General features: G+C 38.6%; 2 protein-coding genes and 1 long non-coding RNA gene across 4 annotated transcripts in view; 1 reads left to right on the plus strand and 2 right to left on the minus strand.

Annotated features, from left to right (window-relative positions):
- Nucleotides 1–87: 87 nt before the first annotated feature.
- Nucleotides 88–22120, minus strand: cilp2 (cartilage intermediate layer protein 2). 2 transcript variants are annotated; one of them, XM_028028673.1, is made up of 9 exons: nucleotides 22017–22120; nucleotides 14629–14706; nucleotides 12717–12986; nucleotides 12389–12571; nucleotides 11788–11943; nucleotides 9846–10163; nucleotides 9390–9498; nucleotides 8406–8563; nucleotides 88–3425 (listed from the first exon to the last, which is right to left on the minus strand). In XM_028028673.1, the coding sequence occupies exons 1-9, from the start codon at nucleotides 22078–22080 to the stop codon at nucleotides 1012–1014; spliced, it is 3750 nt and encodes a 1249-aa protein (XP_027884474.1). In that variant the 5' UTR covers nucleotides 22081–22120; the 3' UTR covers nucleotides 88–1011. The 2 variants fall into 2 exon arrangements, with proteins under 2 accessions (XP_027884474.1, XP_027884475.1); XM_028028674.1 differs by lacking the exon at nucleotides 14629–14706 and having other exon boundaries at nucleotides 22017–22114.
- On the plus strand, nucleotides 21311–26515 carry LOC114151460 (uncharacterized). The gene is made up of 2 exons (XR_003596947.1): nucleotides 21311–21831; nucleotides 22027–26515. It is a non-coding gene; the product is annotated as an uncharacterized LOC114151460 (long non-coding RNA).
- The window catches only part of yjefn3 (YjeF N-terminal domain containing 3), a 50612-nt gene continuing 49927 nt past the window's right edge, over nucleotides 26371–27055 (minus strand). The window contains exon 6 of the mRNA XM_028028676.1: nucleotides 26371–27021. Coding sequence (XP_027884477.1) covers nucleotides 26825–27021 — 197 coding nt within the window. The 3' untranslated portion in view covers nucleotides 26371–26824. The remainder of the gene's footprint in view (nucleotides 27022–27055) is intronic.

A 27055-nucleotide genomic window follows, 5' to 3' on the forward strand; every position in this document is an offset into this window, starting at 1 on the left:
CCAGTTTTGATGTTTCATTATTACTGTCACACTTCAAACATTAGGATAGCTCAAAAACCCCAGCAACAAATCAAAGACCATGCAAAACTTGTTTAAGTCTTTTACTGCAAGAGGAAAGAAATACAAATTCATTGTTTAGATTATATTTAGTTTGTTTGTATGTTTATCTGGAATGTGCATAGGAAATTATTTCATACTTTAGCAATAATTTATTTTCCTTTCATGAATTGCCTCTAATGACATCCATGTTTGTCTAAGTGACAACTGTGGTCTGGCACATTTGAAGTAGGTGGGGACAAACATTTGGCTGAATTACTTTTGGTGAAACGTTATTGAGTATGTCTAAAATGATACTTCTTACTCATCTTGGCATGTCATACCACACTGATTTGAACTGACCTTCTGTCGGTGGAAAGAGTTTACAAATTTGCGGAAAACAGGCCCAGTATCTGTCAGCAAAGACCTTATGTTGGATCTTGAAAGTATGAGTGCATTGGCAGCTTACAGTTAGGAAGTACTTTGGTTTACTAAAGTATTTATGTTTGAAAGTTTGGTTTTAAATTAAGCATTGAAAGATGTCTGTGAAATAAAATCCCACATATGCACCCCATAAAAAGCTCTTAGGTCCACTGTTAATATTGCATATTCATTCATAAAATTAGAACATAGGCAAAAAAATAAATACAAGGCACTAAGTCATGAAGAGTCAAGTGATATTTACCTTTTATAAGAGAAATGAAGCAAATTTAACAAAACCAAAACATTCAAGTTACTATAAGACAAATGATCTACACTAGATTTTGCCCATATGTCTCAGTCTTTTAATTTGTTTTTGTTTTTTTTCTGTCAGGAAGTCATACTTTTGATTAGACAGGCAACCATTACTGTCTAGATGTAGGGCCTTCAAATTAGTCTTCACTAGTGTGCAAGGAATTAAAAAAAGAAGGCATTGACCATTTCAACATTACCATCATGGTAAACATACTGTAGATAACCTACTTCATAACACATCTATTGGCGCTGTTGTGCTCGCATGGATGCTCTCCTTCTGGTTGCAGAACTAGCTCGCCGACTTTGGGTCCTTCCCCGCTGCTCTGAAGGAAAAGCCACGACCTGGGTTGATGATCTCTGCACCTGCAGACCCTCTATTTCCCTCATGTCCCTTGCCATCTGAGACAATGTTTGACCCGGATTGGTCTGCAGACGCTGGAAGAGGCTCTCTCTGTTAATTTTTTTCTCTGGACAGCTAAAGGTCAGTGCCACACCAAAGTCTGACTTCATCTCTCTTGAGAAACCATCGGAGGTGCCATCAAAGCAACGGCCAATGGCGATCTCTTTGGCAACTCTGGGATTCTGGTCTGTGACTGTGTAGATGCCATAGTTGTGTCCTAATGGATCAACGGGGGCTAACATGGTGAATGCATGTGATTCGTTGTTTTGAGCAACTGGCGGATGTTTAATGAGATATTCCTGTAGAAGGCCATTGGTACTAATCCTTCGACAACTACCTTGTGGAATCAATGATATGAGTGATCTGTCCACCTCCGCTTGATCAAACAACATGCCACTACATTTGAACTCAACACATGCAGCTGAGGTGTTAGCCTCTCGCATGTCACGGGTGCTGCGAATGTCTCTAATACCATAAAGTTTGCCCCTCGTCTCTTGATGTGTTCCTCCCAGATTCCTTGACCGGACCATCACTTCCTTCTGGCCGTGAATCTTGACTTTGATGAAGCATGCTCTAAACTCCTGGGGGTTAGGCCACCAAGAGAGGTAGTCTCCCGTCCAGGTTGTCAAGTCATTCTCCTCAAAAGGAACCACATTGTATTCATACTTGTCCTTTTCCACTCTGAAAAATCTGAAATGGTTTGCGTCCACAGGAGCATTTTCACAAGCTAATAAATTCTGATAAGGATATATTGGTCCGTTTGTCTCATCAAAATTGTTCTGGTTAGGCTTTGCCAAATTAATTCTGAATGCAGTTTTCTTTAGAGCTGGATCCTCATGATCAGAACGCTGGTAGTCTAACTTATCTAGATAAGGTTGGGAAACTCCAATGATGTTTGGATTCATCTTAGGGGAAGACGGAGCTGCTTCCAGCTCCTCTCCACCTAGTATGGCTGTGACATAAGCAGTGTAAGCATCCGGTCTCATGGCATCACAAAAAGCAGGCAAACAAGCCCCGTTGGGTCCGGTTAAGACACTGTCAAACCGACCCCATGCCCTGGGATTAGATGAATAACCAGGTTTGGGCTCCAAATTTATCAAACTGATAACAACTCCCTCCAATTGTTCTGAAGGAAGGAACTTTTCACTCATGTAGGCACGCACTTTAACATAACAGCGCCTGTTTTCAGGCACATCTAAATTGAAGAGCCTACGTTCTCTAATCTCCATGTTGCCTATTAGAAAGGTGCGCTCCTCACGCTTGCTTCGTCCATGATCACCAGTAGTTGTGCTGTAGGAGAAATCACTCTCCTCCTCCCAGACACCAGTATCTGGGTTTAAAGACCACAGCTTCATTGTGGGAATGTGTTCTTGCATTTTAACATGCTGCGTGTCAAGGAGAACTTGGACTGCCCCTGTCCCAAGAACCTCCTTGCTGGTCTCATCTCTAAAGTCAACTGAAAACATGCCGTAGGTCCTTAATGGCAGCATGTCACCCTCTTCATCCACAAAGTTGAGGTCACCAGGGGCTGCTGCTGCTGTCGTTATGTTTCTTGGATCAATAAATGTGATGCTGGCTTTCACTGTCCCCTCATAGATTTCTCCGTTGTCTTTAAGGAAGGAGTGGGGTGGAATGACCAGTTGCCCTATGGGATCTTCCCCTTTAATTTCCCCAAGGTCTATAAAATTGGTCTCTCCTGGATTTATATCAACTGGTGTTTGCTTTCTCATCACTTTCACATTATGATAGATGGAGCCACTTTTCTTGTCAAAAATGAACACCTTTGGAGTGTCAATGTACGTTTGAGTAGGATCAACAAAATTTACCACCAATCTTTGTGTATCTGGAGTAATTTGCAATGTAAACCCTCCCTGGTATCCTGTGGTGCCTACTCTACCTTTACCAATATAAATATGCCCAAATCGCAGAGGCTCATCATTGTCAGCTGCCACAACTCGGCCACGAACCAGCACGGTAGGTTGCACACACCTCTGACAGCTGCACTGTTTCACCGCTCGTATGGGGAGTTTGTAGGTACCACAGTCAATGTTTCGACTCTCCATTTCTTGTACACCACAGCAGAATCCAGCTCCGTCTCTGCACCGCATGTCAAAGTCGAGGGATCCCGGGCATTTGTTGTGAGAGCATCGACCAGCATTGTAGTACTTGGAGTGAGTGCCAGGTTGAACGCAGTCCATTGGTAATCTGATGAGGTGCATTTCAGGAGTGGCATTGCATGCTGGTGATCCGTTAGCTGTGAATTAGATTATATCCAGCGTTAAGATGTGTGGCACAATATTGACATGCAGTCCTCACAACTCAAATGTTATAGAGAAGAATGCTACAATTACAGTGGTTTCAGTTTCTTCATTTGCTAGCATCTGACAGACATTCTGTTTGGAATCATATATTAGACCTAATATGGTAAAATAAAATTAATGGACATGTTTACATTCATATTGATTATTCAAACTGCAAAGAAAGTCACATAACCTATTCTGTAGAGCACACACAGAAAAATTGGCATCAACGTGTTTAACTAGGAGAGTGAAGCATGGGTTAGATTATTATTACACATGAAGTGAACATGTATTTACAGATCATTTAAATTAAATTTTTTTTCAAACAGTAATTGTTTAGCTAGATACTATATAAATACAATTACTGCACTTGATATCCTGAAATTCAACCACCCTCTTGTTAGGTACCCCTCAATTTCCAAATAATTGGTGGACGTAGCAAAACAAGATAAGCTTCCTTTGGCATATGATTATGTAAACGCTGCATTTCTGCTGCTTTTCCTAATATGAGACCTGTCTAACTAATTATGTATGCTGAATTTAATTCGGGGTCCCTTTTCATATTAAGAACTTCACCACCAACAACATTGTTTCAATAAAGATCTGGTGGATTCGGGGGAGGAGGCCAAGCTGAATTAGCTGAGCTTAAAAGCAATCACAAATAATTAGTTATTATTTAATGAAATGTATTTGTGAAAAAAACTGAGCTGCAACACAAGAGAGATAAGACTTGTGGCAACAACTTATAACCATGTTAAAATAACAATAAATTAAATGAACATTAGTGTTTGGAAAATAGTCAGTTACTTTAAATTTTAATATACATTGTAAAAAAAATTAAATATTTAACTTTAAGCCGGCAAATCAAATCAAATAAAATAGAATTCTCATTCCTAATCAACAAATAACATTTTTTTAAAATCTAAAATTCAAGGATTCATGTGGGCCTCAAATGTTTTTTGAGGTTTTAGCAGTTTAGTTCACTTACGTCTTGAGCTAGCTCCGATTACGATTAAGATAGTTTATTAGTGTTCAAATTAAAAATGTAAACACAAAAACAAATTATTTATCTCAAGACTAGTACATGTACTTCTCCTCTGAGGTGGAGATGTTATTCTTCTCGCATGCTGGAGTCTCCTGTGACAATGAACTTTAGGCTGCAGGGATTTATTTGTTGCCTGAGGGAAATTGCTCTGTCTTGTGCCTTACCTAACAAGAACCATGGAGAATAGGCTCTATCTACAGTGCTGTAAAAATGTATTTGCTCCCTCTTAGATTTGAACTGTTTTAACTTTTTTTGTCACACTTGAATGTTTCTTGTCATGGAGTCAATACAAAGCAGTTTTTCAAATTCCATTTTTCATTTTTCAAGGGAAAACTAAACCCTGCATGAGAAAGCCATCAGTTCTCTTGTTTAATCACAAATTAATTATGATTTACCACATTCTTTGATTTAATTTCGCAAATCCAACCAAGGCATAACTACTCTAAAGTGAAGATTTAAGAATTCACTTTAACAGAACTTGTTTGACAGCATGAAGTCAAGTAAAATATATGATAAAGCAACACAAGAACAAATTAGAAAAAAAAGAGGTTGATATCTACAAGTCCAAAGTAAGTTACAAAGTCATTTCTAAGATTTTGGGACTGTAGTGAACCACTGTGAGAACCATTGTTGACAAATGGGGAAAATGTGGGGCAGTGGTGAACCTTCTCAGAAATGGTTGGAACACCAAAACTACTCCAAGAGCTCATCAACGACTCATCCAAAAGGTCACCAAAGGTCTTTGAAGACCATAAAACTCCTTTCCAGCCTTAGTTAAGGTTAGTATTCTTGATTCAACAATAAGAAACAGATCTGATTAAAAAAAACATTAAAAAAATGGCATTCTGGAGCACTCTGATACTGAAACCATTGTTTACTAAAAAGAACCCAAAGAACATGAAACTAACAGTCAGACATGTTGGTAGTAGAATGATGTCCTAGGGTTGCTTTTGTGTTTCACAACCTTAGTGATCTCCCATTATTAAAAAAAACAATCAGTTCTGCTCTGCAGAAGACAATCCGGGAGGGAAATGTCTAGCCATCAGGTCACAGACTAAAGCTCATGTGGGTCTCCGTTATGTAGTTGCGATAACAATGATATAAAGCAAATTAGAAAGCTCTAGAATTGAGTTATAGAAATGCAAACATCAGAATCTAGAGCTTAGATCTTGGATTGCTTTGCTAATAAAATAGTCCTTTATTAATCCCACAGTGAGGAAATTCTCTTGTTATCAAAAAATACCCCATTGAGTAAAACATGTATCTAAAAACAACATAAACAACTGCATATAAATAAAGTACCTACAGATAAAATAAAATTTTAATTAAATAGAAACCTGAAAATGTGGAGATTTTTAAATACACAATAAATAAATGAAGAATATTTTATGTTAATGGTGGCATCATGTTGGAGTAGCTCTGTTACATTAACTCTGTTACATTACATTACTGATATGTCCTGTTAGAGGCCTTTGTTCATAATTTCTTTGGTTCAAGCATTGAATGTCTGGGCAATTATTCCCTTTGCAATTGGATACTGTGCAGCTGGAAATATTTTTTGCATTTTTTAAACTTCCAGACAGTTGCTATGATGCATAGCTGTGGCTACAACATATTGTTTTTACAACTGAGAGCAGCTGATTAGCATCTCAAAAGCCCAAATAATACTTGAACTCCTAACCCAAATCCCAGACGAGTTAGAAAAGAGGCTTTGAGTGGGAAGCTAAAACCGTCTCTTCCAACAATCATTACGGGAAAGGATCATATCCTCGACTCCAACGCCTCTTTACCCGGCTTTCTAACCATTCGGCCAGACAAATATTTAAAGAGAAGTGGCAAAAGCAAATGAGGTGGATTAGTAGTGCTTGCCAACAACTGATGGTATCATCCAGGACATTTCAGTATGGAATATTATCTACTGCCTGGAAACTGAACTATCATACAGCAACAGCCTTCTGGTGCAATGGTGGTGATGGTGTTAGAAGTTCATCCCATAATCGGTGGTTTGCTGGTTTGAGTTGCTGTTCCATCCATCTCCTTTGTTGTGTTCTTGGCGAGACACTTCGCCTGTCTTGCCTGCCAGTGGTGGTCACTGATGGAGCTAGTGTGTGGTAGTATTGTTTCTGTCAAACTGCTCCAGGACAGCTGTGGTTGCAAACTAGTAGCTTGCCACCATCAGTGTGTGTAGAGGCTTTGGAGTCCTCTGGATTTGATAAATTGCTATACAAGTACAGGCAATTTACCATTCAGTTAAAAGCCTCTTCAGATTTGTTGCAAGACTGACTGCTACTGGAGATCTTTTCTGCCCACAACATCGCCATCCAACCACTATTTGAAGATACTTGGATGATATGAGTTATAACAACATATAATTTCCTTTTGGAATAAATATTATGAGTTGAATTGAAAACCACCTTTGAATAACTCAAAAAGAGTCAAATTATAGTTCTGGACTGACTTGGTAAAATGTCCAGACTTCTATCTAATTGAGATGTGGAAGGACAGTAAACAGGTTGCTCTTACTTGAAAACGCTTCAATGTGGCAAGTGTGAGCTAAAATTCCTCCACACCAGCGTAACACTTAATGCCTGTTGTTAGAAATGTTTGATAGCAGGTATTGTCTTAAAGAGTAGCACATAGAATTAGTAGGTCAAAAAAAACTGGTTTAAGGGGTAATTTGTGTTTCATATACATCATTTTTCTGCGACAGACTGGCGACCTGTCCAGGGTGTACCCCGCCTCTCGCCCGGAATGTAGCTGGAGATGGGCACCAGCAACCCTCCCGACCCCATTAGGGACAAGGGTGAACAGAAAATGGATGGATGGATGGATGGATATACATCATTTTTTTGGCTTTCTTAAATGAAATCATCTTTTTAAAGTCACTCTTTTCGGTTTATTTAGGTTGTCATTGTCTGATATAAAACTTGCTTGACTGTATAAAATGTGAAACAAAAATTAAAAAGAATAGTATAATATACAAGGGGGCAAAGAGGGCACTGTAGTTCTCCCTCCTTGATGTGGCAACATTTTGTTTCTTGATTGAGAGAGGAACATGTAGAGTTTAGTTTATGCACTGCATGTTGGAGGAAAAACTGCCGTCTGGGGTTTTCTGCACCTAGAGCCACTTCAAACGATAAAAATAAAATCCATCATGAGACGACTGTATTTCAAACAAATGTAAACAAAATAAAACCTAATCCCTTAGCTCAGTTAGATTTTCCTGCTATTTCTACTTTCTTTTGCTTTTTCCACTTGGTGTGAGGTGACTCTCTCTTTCCTGGGGTTTTTGAGCACTGTGGTTTTGTATGATTCTTCTTAATGCATCAACATGCCTCATGGATGACTTGAATGTAGCCCAGGTCTGGCATTCCTCTCAAAGGGTGTATTCAATTTTAGCAGCGGCTGTTTTTTATACAGTCAAATTATTTGTGGTTGTTTGGTTTCTGTCAGTGGTTTTACTTGAGCCTGTGGAAAATTCAATACGTCATTGTCAAATGCACCAGGATAAGAGTCATCCTGAGTCATAATCCCACCTAGCATCTCGCCATCATCATGTCAAAATGTTTTCCTTTGGAGCTGATAAAGAGGAAATGCAATGTACGAAAAATTGGCTTCTTATTGCAAAAACAATGTTGCATATATGATAAATCTGCTTTACCTGCAAGCAAAAACAAAGTGTTGCTTTTGGCGGAAAATGCTGTGTGTTGCTTGCTTACGAAAATCAACACTGTTGGTCAGCTTTGACATCAGTGATTTAATTGATAAAAAAAAAAAAAAATTGAAAAGAATAAAAAGCAGCATGAATCTATATTTGCATTTAGAAGAAAGACGTTTTTATTGTGATACGAGGTTTTATGTTTTATGTTCTCCTTAAGTCTGTACGTACCAATCACAGTAAGGTGAGCTGGAGACGACTTGATGCTGCCTGCAGCGTTGCTGGTTTTGCAGTAGTATTCCCCAGACTGCTCTAGCTTTAGGTCTCGTAGCACAAGGTCATTTCCATACTTATACATGTTCTTATCCAGCAACGTCCCATTGTGGTACCTGGTTTATTTTTATAGAAATGTAGAGATACAAAGGACACAGATTACTTAAGTTTATTTAGATTTTGATTTCTTAATAAAGCTCCTTAAGTCAGCACATGCAATTCTTAGTGGAGGTGAAGGCTACATGTTTTGTAAGTTTTTATTAATGATTCTTACTACAAGTCTGGCTGGCCTAAAACTTTACTTTAATCCAAATAAATTCAGTCCTGTTGTATGTGACCATATCCAATGAAATGAAAATAATAACCAAGCACATTCATTTGCAAATGTAATGCTCAACTCTGGTTAAATTTTAGCATTTTTATTTGTTAATGCTTCTTCTGGACCAGGAAGAGAAATCTATCGGCACATCAGCTGTAAAAACTGAAATAATTTAAACTCAGAATTGTTTCTTAAAATCTTTACAATTACTTTGCATGTACATTTACACTGTGGTGATTGTGACTCAGTTGGAAGAGTAGACTTTTTGCAAACTGGAAGTTGCAGGTTCAGTTCCAGCTTCTCCCTACCACATGTAGATGTACCCATTGGCAAGGAATTTAAACCTGATCTCTGTATTGATGTGTGAGAGAGATTGGATGAACATGACAAGTTAAAAACACGCTGAATGGTTGGTATGTTCAGAAAAGCATGATGAATGTAATATAAATTCAGACCATTTAACATTTAATTCTGTATTTTTAGTCTCCTTTAACTATTATGAAGCATGTCATTTTTTTAAAAATTCCCCTTTCAGTGTATTTTTACTTTGAAAAAAGACCCGTTCCTCTCACCCCTAACATGCCATTGTGTGTATTACTGCATAAAACTGCTGTTCTTCTTACCAGTAGTATTTGTCTGGAGCTGGTGATCCTGTAGCCGAGCAGCACAACAGCGCCCTTCCTCCCTCGTAACGCACTTTGTCTTCTGGGTGCTTCACAACATATGGCTTTTCTGTGGAAGGTGTAAAAGCACAAACCTTATACACCTGTTTTCTGTGCATGGTGAGACAGAAGCTTACAGAGCTCTTAAAACTCAGCCCGACAGGCACTTTGTTCTCACATTGGTCTCTGGGTTTTAAAAAACTTGCTGTTAAGGGAATTACAGTCTCAAAGCAGCACAGTTCTAACATTATCAGGTTTCTTCACAACTATATAGGTGGTCTGGGCTTGACTTTGTGGTATTTTATTTGTCTGAAAGTAGGATTTGCCCAATAAAAACAATCAGCATCAGGAAATGTTTTCTCATGGCTATCCGTCAACACCTAATCAAATCTATCTACTCCATCTACTGGCACTCACCAGCTGACGTGAGGACAGCCCGTAGCCAGGAAATCCCTGTAGCGTTACTGGAAGTGGAGACGACCACTGGCACAAACTTCTCTTTGTTGATGGCAATGGAGGTGGAGCCGGAGGAGCAGACTCCTGATAGTGTGAACTGCCCTTTCACGTCTGTAAGAGTCCGGATCACTTTAGGGTGGCTGGTCAGAGCCACGCTGGCCCCTGCCACAGGGACTCCGGTCACAGTTTGGATGTCTCCGAATAGCATGTGGCCTTCACAGACACAAATGCTGCAGTCCTCACTGGGTTGGCCTTCGGAGCACTTCAGCTTGCATGTGGCTGTTGTAATAAACCCATTAAGACATACAGCACGTAAAGTGTGAAAAATATGCTGAAGAATAGAAATGCAAAACATTTGGAATCACAGTGTTAAAATATTATGGTTTATGGTTAGTAATATCATCTTCCATAACATTGTTTCTATGTCTTAAAGTCATTCTAATGAGAGAGGAATGCAGCAGAGTCCTTATTGTAGCTGTTGCTGCATAGTGCCGGTCAGCTGGCTGAAAGAAAGTTCTTTGACGTTTCCCTTAATTCCAAAAAAAAAGCAAGTTTGCTTCAATGGAAATTTTTTTTAATTATGAAAAACACATACAGTCATGGCATGGACGCTAATAGAGGACCATCCATCACTCTCATAAGGGCGATAGAAATTTAAACTACAATTAGAAATGCTTTGGTTATTCAATAACATAGCCAAACTAGTTAATTATGATTGTATATTGTCAACCTCTTTTGAGTAAAAATCTAAAATGTGATGATGTTATGCATATTTGTCAATACCACATTAACATTTGTTTATAGTAATAAACTGTCAGTCATATCAAAATTCTTATTTTTACTTTATAGCAACTTGGTTTATATTTCACATGGACAGGTGCACCTCAGCTTAACGACTTTATTAAAAATAAGCAGCTTTGCAGTCATCATAACAGCTTATTGTTTGGAGCTTGTTGCAAGATGTGGGCCTGGAAATGGTTTGGTTTTAAGTGGGAGGATTTCAGAGGAAAAGTTGCAATCTGCCAAGTGGATGAAAAAAATATTATTTGTGTAAAACGTTGCCACAACAAACGAGCTTCATTTCTCCTAACTAACAAAAACTCCTGACTACTTTTTGGAGAAAGGGCCTGCAGTATTTTCTGGACTTGTACACAGTGTCGATTGTTGTGCTCGACCTGAATGAAGTGCTGGCATGTCAGTCACCACAACAAGGTCCCATGGCTTTAATAACAACAGAGTCAGTGTGCTCCTGATTAACAACTGTAAATATATATATATTATTATCAGACAGTCTGCTGCTGTTGTTTCGTCCAATTTCTTGACTCCTGGCAACAGCTGTTGCATTTTAGCAACAGTTTGGTAACTTAACCAAACCCAGAAGATCATTTGTTATCCTTTTCATTCCTGTTAAAAACATGCCCAGCTCCTATTACTCAAATATAATTTTGTAAGTCAAACAAATTGTCAATTACATAAGGTTTCCAAAATACTTTTATAAGAAATGAACTTATTTGAAATGTGAATATTACATAATTAGCCTCAGGGAGGTTTTTCCCTCTTGGAATGACATGATAATACTTTATTCTTTATTTTGTCTGTTTCTTGCTTTAGGGTTAGCCCCTAACCCTAACCCTTATGGACCATTATTGTGTCTAAACAAATAGGACTGATTGATTGATTGATTGATTGATTGATTGATTGATTGATTGATTGATTGATTGATTGATTGATATTATAAAAAGTCAATTTTTATCTCAATTTCAGAGTTGAACTGTGTTGTTTGACTTTAAAAACATAACAAAATTGTAGAGATTTTGATGCTTTTTTGCTGTTTGAAAGTGAACTTTTAACATAAAACTGTGTAAAGACATTTTACACAATATCTAAAAAAGTCTGAGCTTACTAGGACATCGACTTCTTCCACATTTCTGGACCTCAGCAGGTCGTCCAGGACACTGCACCATCTCTGAGGTTCTCACACAAGTTCTTCTCCTTGTCCTGCGACCTCCACCACAAGTTACTGAACAACTCCCCCAGGGACTCCAAGGACTCCACTTGGCTATAAGAAAAGGGCGATTAGAGGGATTTGTGGTACTTTATTTTCAGTAAATCTTTTCAGTACTTTTGTCAGTCATTCATTGGTGTTTGCTGGCTGAAAACACTTCACTTCGATCTGTTGTATCTTGAGCATTAAGCTGATTATAGCTACAGTTGAAGTATTAATATCATGGATGATTACTTGAAGTAAAGTCTGTCAGCTTTTTAGGAGCATACCACTCAAAAGGGATAGTCAACAGAGCATTTAAAAGCACTTTTGGATGTCAGAATGTTAAAGATAAAGGGAACAACAATATGCTGCATTGACAGTGTTAAGGTTTAACCTGCAGATGAATCATACAGTCTCATTTCAGACTAAATCAAAAACCCAAATCCATTTTGGTATCTAAAAATTGCTCAGTAATTTTAGCCAGGTGTAAGGATAATTCTCGTCACAGTTGACCGACCTGCGCATGGTGGAGTGGAGCACTCCCTCCTCTCCGCATGGTGTCCTATACATGCTGGTACGAACAAAAGTGGCATAGGCTGAGCGCTCACACATTTCCTCTGCCGAACTTGGATTCCCACGTCATTGCAAACCGTGGTGGAGCAGGGACCCCACTCACTCCAGTCGGTCCAGTAGCTCTGCACTGCACACACAAGAGATCTTAGGATTTCAAATCATTCATCAGTTTCTGTACTAGAAAAGGCTAGTTATATGACAACTAGTGCACAATAACATCACATGTTTAAGTGACAGCTTGTGCCGCAACAGGCTGCTCTTATCAGGACTACCTGGAGGACACTGAAAGCGAACATGATAGTTGGAACAGACTCGACCGTATGGCTGTTCTTTGTTGATGCACCAGAAGCCCTTCTCCAAACTGGAGTGGACCACTTCACCAGTGTCTGCAGCTGCCACCCAGTCTGTGGTGCGGGCCTCCATGGCCGTGGGCCGAGCACAAACCCTCTCTCTGTAGTAGAAACGAATTGCTTCCAGGCGCTCGTAGTCTCCATTCCCACCAGGATGGTCGATGTTAAACCAAGATGTCCACTCAGTCACACCTGGGGGCACGCAGAGAAAACTGATAGAAACCAACTGTTTGAATTGGCCAGAAATGGCTAGGAAAGCACCATCTACTCTAAAGAAGCAGGAATACTTCACACACAAAAGTGCATTTGTTTTTGATCAGTTACTGTTGTTGTTGTTGTTGTTATTGTAACAGTGCCTTCTTAGAAATAAATCATAAACCGCTAGAAAGCATGTTCCCCTTCAAACATAAGAAAAATCAATATGAGGGTTGAGCAGCAAAGTCGAGTATGAGGTATGGGCCGTGTAAAACTTGTCAGATCCTTTCTGCCAATTCTGTTCACGTTATTCAGCTAATGGCTCTTGTTTTGTGTTGCTTAGTGGATTGAATGGTAGGAATTTGACAAAAGAAGATACATTTGTGGTATAACAATTTATTCATGTCTCAAAGAAGGATTGATTAAGATAGAGCAATAAACAACCAGAACAGCCTGCTACTTTCTTCTCATACTGGTCAACAGCTTGGTCACCCGCTGCTGTGAGAAGGCATCCAGTCCTTCCACCAGTGTTTGCTTCAAATCACCCAGTGTGTATGTGTTGTTCAGTCTGGTACAAACCGTGTATATCTAAGGTGATCCCACAAGTGATTGTAGGGTTGACATGAGGACTGCATGCAGGCAACTCCATTCACTCTAGATTTAGGACGTTTTTCATCAGCTCAACCCACAAAGACATTTTTTTTATAAGTGTGACGACATTTAAGGAAACATAATCAGGCTATTTAGTACAATAACATTTACAACTATTTACAAGAAGAACTACGACAAAAAAATTGATAATATAACACAATTTTATTTTCTTTTGTGCAAAATTTGTCTTGGGGTTAGTATATAATGTTTTTTCTACGCTGTGGAATATAGAGTTAAGCCTAACGGATTGTTCAAGGAAAATATAAGGAATAAAACCAGTGCACTTCCTAATAAACATAGTTTAAACAAATTATTCTATGCCATTAAAAAGATCTTTCAAAAGAAAACAACAGGAATGTTGAAAAGAAGGAAAACTCTTTGTAGATGTTTAAAAATTTGTAGTCCTTAAAGATGACAGTACATTGGGGATTAGTTAAATTTGAAATGAATAGTGATAAAATTTCATGTCTGTTAGAGCCTTGTGTTATTTCATACAGGCATGAAGTTAATGTTTGACGCAAGTGGATTTCTTTCCAATTATTGTCATCTTCAATCAGTCCCACGCAGGGAGGAATCCTAATAAAAGAGCAATTGTTCATTTCTTCTCATGCTCACTGTAGGTTTGTTGTTGCTCATAAGACATATTTGGTTAAGTGTTTTCTGGGCATAGATTTTAAGCCATTGGCTGCTTATTTTACAGGAAATTAGTACCATTAAAAATGTGCTGAGCTGACTTTTAGACTTTTCTGCTTGTAATGGAGTCGTGAACATCAAGTGAAGCATGTAAAAAGCGTTTGGATTTGCAAAAGGCCTGTGAAAAGTACAAGTAATTTTATAGTTTTATGTAAATTTTCACATTAGTGAAATGGGAAGGGCTGCTCCCAGATGTCGCATGCTAAACCATAAATATCTTTACAGATCTCAAACAAGAAGATGTTAGAGATATTTTTTATGACAAAAAAAATTATTTAAAAAACAGCCATGATACCTGTTGTTTGTGAGTCCGTGAATGTATTGAAAACCACTCTTTTGCTCCTGTCTGATGGGTTCCTGGTCCTTAATAAGCCTGCACACAAAGTAAAAAAATTAAAAAATTAATATCAATACCCCAACATACCCCAATATGTCATAAAGTCCCATTGGTCCCTTGTACATCAACAGATGTAACCGCTATAAATGAACTCTAATTAGTTAAAATTCTTTATTGTTTTCTGTATGTTTATAAACTGCGACAGACCGGCGACCTGTCCAGGGTGACCCTGCCTCTCATCCGGAACGTTAGCTGGAGATAGACACCAGCACCTCCCGACCCCACTACGGACAAGGGTGTTAGAAAATGGATGGATGTATGTTTATAAAAGAACAAAGATAGAACATCCAGAAATACCCCAGAGTAAATCAAAGTAAGCATAGCAGTGATTTTTTTGGTATGAAAACTGTAACTCAGATATGTATCAAACTGGAAGTTGTTCTGAAAAAAAAAAAAACTGTGTTGGAAAAATGTTTTATCTGTGGAAATATGTTATTTCGTTATCTGATTATTTTCCTGCTGTCTAACAAACCTTTTGATGCCAAAAGTTATATATTTTGCCATTCATTAGCTTAGCTCATTAGAAAACCTATGCAAATTAACTAACTTAAGAAACATTAACACATTTAATTTTTACGTTTATACATTTATACCTGCAGCAATTATTACACGTCTCAGAGTCACTGTTTCATAACGTCTTGTTTCTATGCCCTGCTGCAATAGTGTCATAAATAAGAACAACACATGAAATATGAGGTTTCTGGCTCTTTGATTTATTAAATGGGACTCAGTGATATTTTCTTCCATGCCATAATGTGTAATGATTCATTTATTCTCCACCACTAATTTTTAATGTTGCAAAAGACGTCAGTTGTTTGCTTGACATTTCTTTTTTGGGTTACATTTGGGCCGCTAAAAAAAAAAAATATATATATATATATATATCATGGTGCGTGACGGAAACAAAAAGTTACGTATGCTGCCTCTCACCATGTACACGTGTGCATGTGTGTGCAGGGGGAGGTGTGGGTGTGTGTGTGTGTATTAGGCACAAGCACTGCTGAGTTTATGAGAAGAGAATCCCAGCACATTAACTAGTATTGATCGATGTCCCTTCTGGTTTTATTGCATGCTTCAGCTCTTTATTGTCGTGCCAGCTCTTTTGGTTCAACCATTAAAACCTTTTCGTTACATTTCTAAAATGATGTTAGGAATTGCATAATGTACACTTTTAGGTTGGCATGGGCAGCCAGCTGACCAACATTGGTGCTCTTTTTTTTTTTTTTTTTAATTTAGCTTTTAAAAAGCCATTGTACACTTTCCATATGGCTTTGTGTCTCCGAACTACTGGGTTGACTTGAGAACCACAATGAAATGCCTTCAGATTGATGTGTTCAACAGCTGTGTCTGCTGCCTGCAGATTGAGTTCAGTGGGTGGAATCAAATACTTTCCCCATCATTCTTTTTCTGCAGTGATTTGTATGTCGCTATTGCATTCCTACACACATGCTCGCTGATGATCAACACTATGTATTGGTCTTCACTAATTTAACAAGTGCTTGCAGAATGCATGACACATTTTCTTCCCTCTGCGATACTGTAGCTTAGAATACATAAACAACTTTTCACTTAGCTTCTTAGCTCGGAGACCCGGACATACGGCCATTAATGATCCTTTCAACTCCACACTCAGACTTGTTTCCAAGAAATTCTAAAGAAGCATTTCGGCTTGTTACATAACAGCGCTACTCCCCCTCACACCAACTCCAAGTTAATTTACGGCCAAGTTCTTGGCCCCTGATTATCGTTTCAAGATGTTTCACATTGAAAACCAAACACCAAAACAAGTCTTCTGGTTTTACAAGGTGTCTGATAGTTTTAGGGAAGTTAAGAGAGGGAACACAGATTAGGTGCAGCAGAAAGGCAAATGTTGGAGTGCTGGCCTCACTTATGGCAGGTATATAATTTGGCCCAGTGCACTGGGATCTTTGTGCTTTTGACTGACATATTAACACTTTTTAAAGGCCATGGGCTACTGCTTCATGTGGCTGGTATGTGAGTGAATTAACCTCACCAAGAAGCAAGTAACACATGTTTTTCAAACCCCAAGGAGAAATGTTACAATTTATGATTTCCTATTTGCTGCTTCAGGCTCACACATACTCGGGTGTCCTGTGCATATTTTGTGAGCCGTGTAGATTCTACATGGAACCCGCGTGCACTGTCCACAGACGGTTGAGATTTCACGGTCAAGCCTACTGGTTTTCTATATTTCTCGTGACAAATTCCTTTATTTTCCATAATTCGACTTAGCTCAACACAGTGACCCTTCCTTACTCAGTGTCTGAGTTATTAAGTAAAAATACTAAGTATTTTTCCTTCTCTGGAAGTCCTTTTGTTCTCTGATTGATATATCTTGCGAATTTTTGTTCTAATTTCTTCAGTCCGACACCCTTCAGAATTGGACTCCATTTCATCCACAAGGTGGCACAGATTCTCAACTTTATCAGCTCAGTGTCGCACACGCAACAGTTTGATGAAAACATTGTTTCCAGTCAAGCTTTTTGCTATGGTACGCTCTTGTAAACGTACTCATGGACATCTATGAAGTATGTCGGAGCCATTAGAAAATGACATTTTGAGGTGCCTCACCGCTGAAGTATATCTTGTTTGTCCTTTTTCATTTGTGTTTTTAGGATATTATACATTTATTTTACATTAGGAACATATTCAAAATGTCTTCAAACACCACTTTTTGTAGTGGTGTTTGAAGACATTACAAAAAGTGTCTTTTGTAATAAAAGATCCGTGTTGCATTTATTTCACTTTTTTTTGGATTAGGGACAAATATTGATTATGGAAATGAAAGATGACCAACAAACAACCGTGGTTATTTTACAGTGACATTTGGTATGTTCACTTAAAGTACTTCTAGTGGCCTAAACATCCATAGTCAATCTTGGAATGACCCTAAGCAAACATCGACTAGGTAACACGATCCTTTGGTGACAGAAGGCTGGCTACAAAACACCAAACATCAGTTTTAGTAACTGGATTTCTTCTAAGTGCGGATTCATCTTGAGCCACAGAGCCTATTGTTGTTTTTAACTAACTATACATCATTGGGGTTTACAGCTTGGCTGGACATAGGCACTTCTTCTATTAGTAATCACCTGTGACTTTCTGAAGATTTGCTTTCATTCATTTTGTGAGAGGGAGTTTCCAGTGTTTGTATTATGTTGAAAGAAAAAAGAAGAAAGAAAAAAAAAACTCCCAAAGAGAGAAAATGAAAGACTTTTTAAAATTGCACCCAGAATGTTTTCACTCGTATTGGGAAGGTATGTCTTTGCCAGATGTATGTTGGCAGACAGACAAGGCCTAAATAGGTTGTCTGGATTCTGTTTGTAATTCTAAAAATCCCTACATGATGGAGAAGATTAAAAAAATAACTACTCTCGAACTGAAAAAAAATCCTACTTGGTGAATCTGTTTGTACAAAAGTGTTTTATGTTCGACTTGAGAGTGATTTGTCTGTGTGAGCCTGTGCATGCAATGCTCTGTTTATGTTTTCATATGAGAGTTGTTTATGCAGTTGCACAGAGAAAAGAGGAATGCCAGGGGCCCCAACTCTCTCATGTGACAGAGAAAGGACAAAGAACAAGGCTATTTAACAGTAAAAGCACAAATAAGGTATTTTATATGGAGAGAGAGATAAATATGTACATAACATAAATGAAGTTGGCATAGCACAATTAAAGAGGAAGGTAGAAATAGAAATACAGCTGAAACCGACTGAATTTCCAGCATTGTAGCACAGCTAGCATTTGCATTAAGTTAGAAAAGCAGTAGTTTCAATCTCCTGAGTCTTATCGCCGCAACTAGACAGTTACCAAAACCAAATAACATCCTGTTCACATCACAGAAGGAAGAGTGACAATCAAACATTCCTACCAGAGAAACGGCACATGTGCATTTTTGAGCAATCGTAAACGTTTTTCCCATTAGAGACAAAGCGATGAGTTTTTAAATTCACTGTAAGTAATCACAAAAACAGATTATAAAAATACAGAAATTATATCAGAAGGCATAGTTATTCAACACCATGCTAACTCCCCAGCTGCCCATATCAGGTCATATCAGGTCAGTCTCAGTTAATATTTTTGTTAATATTTCAAATGGTAAAAGTAGAAGGCTGTTTGTAAAACACCATCAGGCTGGTGCTTGGGCCAGACCCAGTTTGGGATTAATGTGAATTTATTTATATTTCTTTGATCCACTGACGTCCTTGTCTCAGTCATTTAGTTCATCTGGCCAGACGGCTTCGTGTTTGGAACAGACAGTGGTCAGCATCTGGAGAAGTAGCCCTGGTGTCTGCCTAAAGTTATGTGGAGAGAAGAGAGGACTGGAAGATTCATGTGAAGGGGTGGTAGTTCCAGAGCACTCCTCTAATACGGTGGGCATTCAGCAACAGCTGCCACCTTTAAATGGAAAAAATGGGCCATAAATCTCCAAGGATTTAGGGTGGATGGAGAGAGTGACAGAGAACAAAGCCAGGATAGTGTTTGATGGAGTAGGACGGAGGAATAAGTAGAGAAAGGTGAAGGCCAGAATTTGATGGAGTGAGGAAAAAGAAGAGAAAAAAGGTGGGGAAAGTATTTGTGAGAAATACCTGAAGCAGAGACAGATTAGAAACAAGAGGAGAGCAGATGAAGACGAATAGACAGATGGAGACGTTCTGCGAAGTCAATGCTGCAGCAGTAGATTGAACGCACAGAAAGGAGGCATAAAATGGTCAGCAAGTTGGCCGCTTCAGCAAAGTTGGAAAACAGAACGCTAAAGCCATTTTACCTGCGCTCCTTCACTTCCCCCTTTATTCCATTTTCTCATTTAGGAAAGTACGAAGCCAGCAGGTGTAAAAAAAAAAAGGGCCACTTGCTATGTGATCATTGCACCTTGTTTCCAAGGTGACCGGGTTTATGTCTTTGGGGATGGCCTGGCTGCGCAGCATTCGAGAGTGAAATAAGGCCAAGACGCACCACCTTCTCACAAGATGTGGGGATGTACCGCTAAAGAAGCGTGGCATAAAACGTAAAAGTTTATTATCCATTTTAGGGTCAGAGTGTTCTGCTCAGTCAAGATCAATGTGAACAACCATTTATAAATCTTCTTTCTCTGTCGGCTGGTCTTGTGATTTACTCATCAGTATATGGCACAAACCCCTCTGCCAGACATTTACGACTCAGAGGCCTGAAAGTCCCACAAGATGTGGAGACTATTATGGTCTATTCACACTCGATTGCCTTTATGAACTGCCAGCGCCTTCTCTTAAAAAAATAATAATAATGGAAAACAGATGGAAGGTGGAAAGAAAGTGACACTTGGGAAGAGCAGTGAGTTTTCAAAACAACAGGAGGTGAAATTCAGGGGCGAGCACTTATGATGTTCATGAGTTAGGTGGTCATTGTAATGGCCAGATGCTCAAGCTGGACCAAAGATTGGGAAAAAGTGGAACAACAACAGGAAGTGATGTAAAGATGTGTTTAGGCACGAGGTCACAACGCCACAATGTGAAGCCTTATCATGGTGGCAGCATTATCGGGTTGCTGCCATCATGTGACTTGGCCTGGTAAAGTAAGCTCAAGCTATTTTTATGAGACCTGGAAATGAATGTGAGAAACTGTATCCTTATGTTTGACAGACTTTCATTTGGAGTAAGAGAGTAGGCAATTATTCTCAGTTTGACCTGTTGTCTTCACAGAGTCAGTTAATAAATACTTTGGTGAGCTGATTGACAGCAAAGGCATTGAATATGACCCAACATTTGGCAGAAACAGACAAAGATACATAAAGACAGAGAAGACATAAATAATTTGCAATCACCGTGAGAACAACGTTTGATATCTTGCAACAAGAAGTTGGTCTCTGCTTCAGAGCTTCCTATAGGTTTTAGACATTTTTTTAAAATAAATTCGGACCACATCCAATCAACCCTAGTTTAAATCCAAAGTATTTCGACTAATCGAAGTTGAACTGAATGATTCTACACTGAATGGAGATTCTCCAAAATACAGTTTAGGATTTATGTAACCATTATTCTTTGGAAATTGCAATGCTTTTTGGCATTGAAATATGACAACCACCAACACCACAAAACGTTGCTTTGTCAAATCTGCACAGGAGCATTGCTAAGTGATTGCATTATTACTTCCTCGCATCTTGTTAAATTAATCTCTCTTACCGTTTTTGTGAACCCAATATCGAGTTTTGTCCCATTTGTTGAGCTGAATGTACCCCTAGTTGCAAAACAGGTAGGTATCAAAACATAAAGTTTGGTGACGTTTTGTCTATTTTTCCACACAATTGTTTTTTTTCAACATTTATGACTGCATGTCATATCCCACATGATCGTACGCTTTATTATGAACAAGTGAACGGGACAGAGCTGAGACTTGATTTTTGGGATGGTAAGAAAAAAAGCATGATGCAACAGCTGTTTGTTTGGGCCATGTAATGCAATGTTTACTGCTTGTTTCATAATTGGTTACTCTATTACATTTTTATGGTGTAAAGTACTTTGAATTGTCTTGTTGCGGAAATTTGTTATACACTAAAGCTTGCCTTTTTTGTTTGCTTTTTTTTTTTTACTGTGAGTTAAACCTCAGAGAAAGTTTTACTGATCCCCTCATTCATCCCCACATGTTGCTAATCGCACTGGGGTTGAAACCAGCTTTTGTTTTCACACGAGCAATTAAGGGCCAATGAGGAGAGTAATGAATGTAACCACAGAGTCCAATACTGTCTTTCTGAAAGACTGTAAATAACTTTCACAAATTTGCCTGCAGATCTCCACAGCCATTACCTATCCAAATATCTATACTCTCTTAATTGGACAAGCTTTGCTCTTGATTTGTTTACATGAACATGTTTGATGCTTTTAATTCTTAATGTATAAGTTTACAGGTTCACAGTGTGTCCCCACAGCATTTCAATCTGGAACACACACCCGTACCAACACCCCCACACCCGTCCACGCGCACACACACAAAGTTTATCTCATCGTCCTCCAGACACTTTTTCTGAAGCAGTCCTGCCCTGACATCCTCAAGGGAATGTCGCTAAGCCAGAAAAACCTCTACAGTTGCTCTCAGTTGGTCCACACATGTGAGTGATGCCGTAAACCGGTTGTTGTTGTTTATTATGAGACATGACAAGGAGATGAAAAATGTTTAACCCAGAATTTGTTTGTTTTTTCCTGCTGCCCAGCGTTGTCTTCTTTTAAGTTTCTTCATCTTTTAACTTACAGTGATGATAAATGCAAAACAAAAGTTAAATCAGTCTTCTCTTACCTTGACCTAGAGCCACTGAGGCCAGAAAAGAGAGCAGTAGTGGCAGCTTAGTTAATTCCAACATTGTGCTGATGGTGTGATCACGGAGTCGGCATGGATACAAGATGAAGACGAAGCAAACAACTGGTTCTGCAGCACTTGGTCAGGGTAAGTGGGCTTCAGATCCTCAGGTGTGGGTGATGCTGCCGGTCCTGCAGAGTCTCGCCGTGTCTCCTCCTCATGTGGGTTGGAGACAGGAGCTTTTTAAAAGAAGGGGCATCAGGAGTGCACACCAATCCAGCCCCTCTCTCTTTACCATTGGTTAGTGGAATTTAACATCTGGGTCCCCCATATCATTGTCCAGAAGAAAAAAAGAAACGACAAGGGCCTGCTAGAGGGAGAGAGGAGAAAGATGAACGCAGTCAGTGGGCGTTTGAGTGGCTGGAGTTGCCAAAAACTAAGAGGTTGCTTTCCCCTTTGTTCAAATCCATATCTCATATTTCATCTTTCTGACTCAACTGCAGCTTAATTTAGGTATTTGCTCTTTTATTGCTTGTGGGTTCGAGCCTCCTTTGCAACAGGGTTGTTATATTTGTCCTGCGAACAGGTGTGTGCACGTGTCTGGTTCCTTCTTTAAACTTCTATTCTGGTTTCTGTCTCCATCTTGTCAAACAGTGAAGCATTCTCTAAAATTAGCACATCCAAAAAAAATTTTTAATAATCTATGCTTAATATGATCTCATCTTGCTTTTTTTTTATTGCATTTAAATGTACAAAAGGGCTTCAATGTCCATCATTAAATATAACTGTGGTTTACTTAACTACACGTGAAGACTACGTTTTCTTTAGTTGTCACTGTGGCTCGCTCTTACTGCCCCCATCTCCTCCACTCACTCTCGCCACAGCCAGATGCTGCTGCTTCCCCCCTCTTGCCTCCCTCTGGTTCGACTTCTGGTTCAGTTTTGTAACTTTTTAACAGTTGCTGATTGCGCGGTGATGCACTGCCAGAGAGTGGAAGTGTCGTCATATGGCATGCCATTCAGGAAAAAGTCCTGAGAGCACAGACGTGAGACGTGCTTATGAGGTGCAATGTACTTGGGCTCGTTTTAAACATGTGTATTTGTTCGAGAAAGAGGTGGAAATTAAAAATACTAATTTAACTCAGCTCTTTTATAAATCCCACTTGGCTTGACATTAACACCGGGTTAAGCAGCAACAGCTGAAGGAATGCTTCCACTGGTTTTAGCTTGATAAAGCTTAAAGAAAACTGTACAGTTGAAAGTAGAAATGCACAATGATGTTAACCTTTGAAAACTTTATTGCTAAATGAATCCCAGATGGGCAGCTAACTTGATTGTGGCTATTGTGCATATTGTCTAAGACGGTTCTCAGACTGGTGTATAAATACCAATATTTCATAGAATTATGTGCAATAAATAGAGACTGTAATAAATTCAATATTTTTTACTCAGCAATGATAAAGTTGGCTTTATTGAGTAATTTCCTTACTTTGAGAAAAATAGGGAACATACTATTGTGCATGTATACTTAATTACCTTAATGAATATGTACGAAACTATGTGTGTAAAATATCTATAGAAAAACATAAAGTAGGATTAGACGTAAAGTGTAAATAAACACTTTACTTCAAAAGCTATCACTACATTTGAAATATGAGGCAGGTATATTACATTTTGAACTCTGTTAATGAGCTGACACGCCCACTTGGATTTTCTACTTCAGGGAAAATTCATGTTTGATTTTCTAATGAAAAACGGGAAAATTTTGAGTTCTGTGTAAAGCTGTAGAGCACAGTTATAATAGATAAATAAATATGCACTATCGGCTATTTTCCAAAAAGCAGAAGGGTAATCATGATACAGTGTTGAGTCCAACAAATATACATTCTGGTTAGCACCTTTGAATGTTTTATTTTTATTAAACACTGTAGTGGCTACTGCAAACAGTTAAGAACAACCAAAATCACATAAATGTTTATGTACAGTAGCCAAATTTAACAGACTATTAAATGAAGTGAATACTCTTGATCAATAATGAAAAAACAATGCCCTGCCCGGAAGCTTTGATTCTTTCCGTGACAGTGAATGGCACTTGGATGCGTGCAGCTTTCCTAAGGGTTGCAGCAGACGGACTGGACTTCCCCTTATGGCAACGTTATTCCTTTGAAAACTGTTTCCATGACGTTTTAGTGTTTTCCTTTTCGTCCCTCCAAAAGACCCCTTCATAGATTTACTCAACATTAATCCTTATATATATAAAAAATGTTTATAAATGTTTGTAACTGGACCAAATACCACAATCAAATTTTTTTTGGAGGTGGGGTACAAAATGTCTGGATTAAAATTGTGTAAGGTATACCTTGTCATGCTCCTTATGATGGCTTATTCAATTCATTATGTTGAGTTTAAATCTCTTAGTCAAGAGGCAAGTGCTACGAATTATTCATTCTCCTGGTTAATCAAGAATTAAAGACTTTTTAGTAAGCAAGATGGTTGTTTCTAATTGGACAGAAGACGACAAAAAATTTAAAATATGTTTTGATTTTGAAAATACAAATATTTATGTGTTTTTCCATATATCCTTCTCAATAATCACAAAAACAAACGCTTTCATCATTACAGCAAACAAGCTCTTCTTGCTGATCAACTTTTGACCGTTTTGACTTTGAAATGCTACAATACATTAAGATTTAGGCCAGAAGCTAGGTATTTGACCAGTTAAATTTTTTACACAAATAAGATTTTGAATTAGCTTCTCCTTCAGCCAACCCACAGCCAATGAAAATGCAGAAAATCATCTAAATCCTGCCACAGGATTAACTTTCCACTGCAGTGTTTGAAATAGTTTTTCTATTCTCTGCAGCAAGCAGGGGTTGCAGTTTACTGCACCTTGTATCAGAAGCAGAAGAAAATTTCTTCAAGGTGTTTGGAGGTGAAATGACAAGTGCTTGTGGTTACCCCAAGTGACTTTCTGATGCCACCCTGGGCATCTACCCATATGTCTACAGCCAAAACCACCATGCGCAGTCTGTTCCTAAACATTGCAAAACAGCTGCCGTTACATTTGACTGTATAAATTTATATCAATCAAGGATCCTGGTGCTAATTACTCACCCGCTCTGGTGATGAGCACCACTGACACTGTAACGACAGACCCATTGTTGCCTGAGAGAGTTTTGGACGGACATTAAAGACTTGGCCACTGACAGTTCAGAGATATTTCCACAGTCATTTCCCAATTGCTTTGGACAGTGCAGAGTGAACAACATATAAACATTCCTTTTCACTGACTGCCTACACCCACTCACACATGTGCATACTCACCAGGCATTAGTGCATTAGTATGCTGAAGAAGCTCCTAAGGTTGTATAAATACACATTACCTCAGCCGTAAACAGCACAGTAACCTCCGTCTTAAGTCATTCCCACCGAAAGCTGCAGCGCTAACCTCCACACGGACAGATCGTCTACTTGGGCTGATTGTAGGCCGATCTCACCTGTTTACAGCTTATATTAACAAACCAAATCCAGTTGGGAGCAGGCAAGCAGTGCAACCATATGAGTTCTTTTAAAGAAGCCCGACTTTAATTGTTGCAATATGCTTCTGTTTCAAACTCAATGAATCAGTGGCCATTATTCAAACGCCTGAATGCACATTACTTCAATATCTGATTACTTCAGTGCTTGTGTTACTCTAGTCAGTTCCCCACATGGGGATGGGAGAGCAACCTAATTGAAGACGTACTGTGCTGTGTGCTTGAATGTTTTTACATTTTGTTACATCAGAACCACAAACTTCGACATCTTCTATTGGGAATTTTGTGATAGACCTACACAAAGTTATTGTAAATGCTTAGTGATAGAAAACAATATTAATGGTTTCCAAAGTTGTATAAAAATATAAGTCCTCTTTACTCTTTTACCCCTAAATATATGTTTTAATTAGTGTAAATACAACTGTGTTCCTCCACTTCAAAGTTGTGTGGTTGACTTTGTAGGTCTTTCGTGAAAACCAAAAATAAATAAATCTTGTAGTATATAAGCAAATGTACTGAATGGACATTAAACATAATTTGGACCAGTGCTTCTAAATACTGTGTTGTTTAAAGTTAGTATTGCCATCACTTACGCCTGTTTTTAGAGGTAGCTTTGAAAAAAAACCCAAGTACATTTTGAATTATTATCATTATATTAGTGAAAAAAGTTAAAAACACCAGTCACGTTGCGCTTCCTGAAATTGGTCAGATCTTTTTTTTTTTTATTGGTCAACCAGAAATATGTGAACGTTTTGTAAAAGCAAATGCATTAACTAAAAGAACATAGTGGCAAGTTTAAAAATGACCAAACAATCAAAAGAACACAAATATATATAGCTTTACAGATTTATACCCAAAACGCCAACCTACACCACGATATTTTAGCAGCACACTGAGGGAATAGGGTCCACAGAAGGAGTACATGAGAACATAAAAGCTTCGGGGTTTTTTGAAAAAAAAGAAGAAAAAAAATTCAGTGACTTTAATGATAGAAAACTGGTTTTTTTCTTTGCCAATTCTGGAAACTAGAAAACGGTGGAATGCTACAGCTCTTACACGTCGATTGACAACAAACTCTTCATGCCATTTCCTAAACAGTCACGACTCGAAGCCATTGCTCTAAGCTTCAACCTTTTACAGCAGCTCAACAACACATTGGGCTAATGTGCATTTTGGATCTAAACAGCCGAGACTTTGAAGTAAAATTAGAGTAACAACCTATAAAACGCGACCAAGGGTAGAGTGGTTATACCAGCTCCTGTGTTTCCGTGTGTTACAGTTCCAGGAGACAGTCCGTGCCAGCGTAGTCTGGGAGATTAAGCTCATATTTTTTCTGAATGTCATAGGGCAGGAAGCGTCCAGCCAAGAAATGCTTTCCAGAGAAGTTTAATGCACACTTCTTTGGTGCCATGAGTGAGATGAGAACTTCTGGGTTTATCCCATCCTGACTTGGTTCCTCTGCATCCCAACCTGGGAAAGACAAAATGTCAGTATTTGCATGAAA

This window comes from Xiphophorus couchianus, chromosome 9 (assembly GCF_001444195.1).
Source record: "Xiphophorus couchianus chromosome 9, X_couchianus-1.0, whole genome shotgun sequence".
Taxonomy (NCBI): domain Eukaryota; kingdom Metazoa; phylum Chordata; class Actinopteri; order Cyprinodontiformes; family Poeciliidae; genus Xiphophorus; species Xiphophorus couchianus.

Coding starts and splice junctions, on each gene's coding strand:
- cilp2 (XM_028028673.1), bottom strand. CDS start 22,080: ATGTTGGAATTAACTAAGCTGCCACTACTGCTCTCTTTTCTGGCCTCA. Junction 12,572..12,716: donor TCGCTTTCAGTGTCCTCCAG/GTAGTCCTGATA, acceptor TTGTGTGTGCAG/TGCAGAGCTACTGGACCGAC. Junction 11,944..12,388: donor CTCCACTCCACCATGCGCAG/GTCGGTCAACTG, acceptor CTTTTCTTATAG/CCAAGTGGAGTCCTTGGAGT.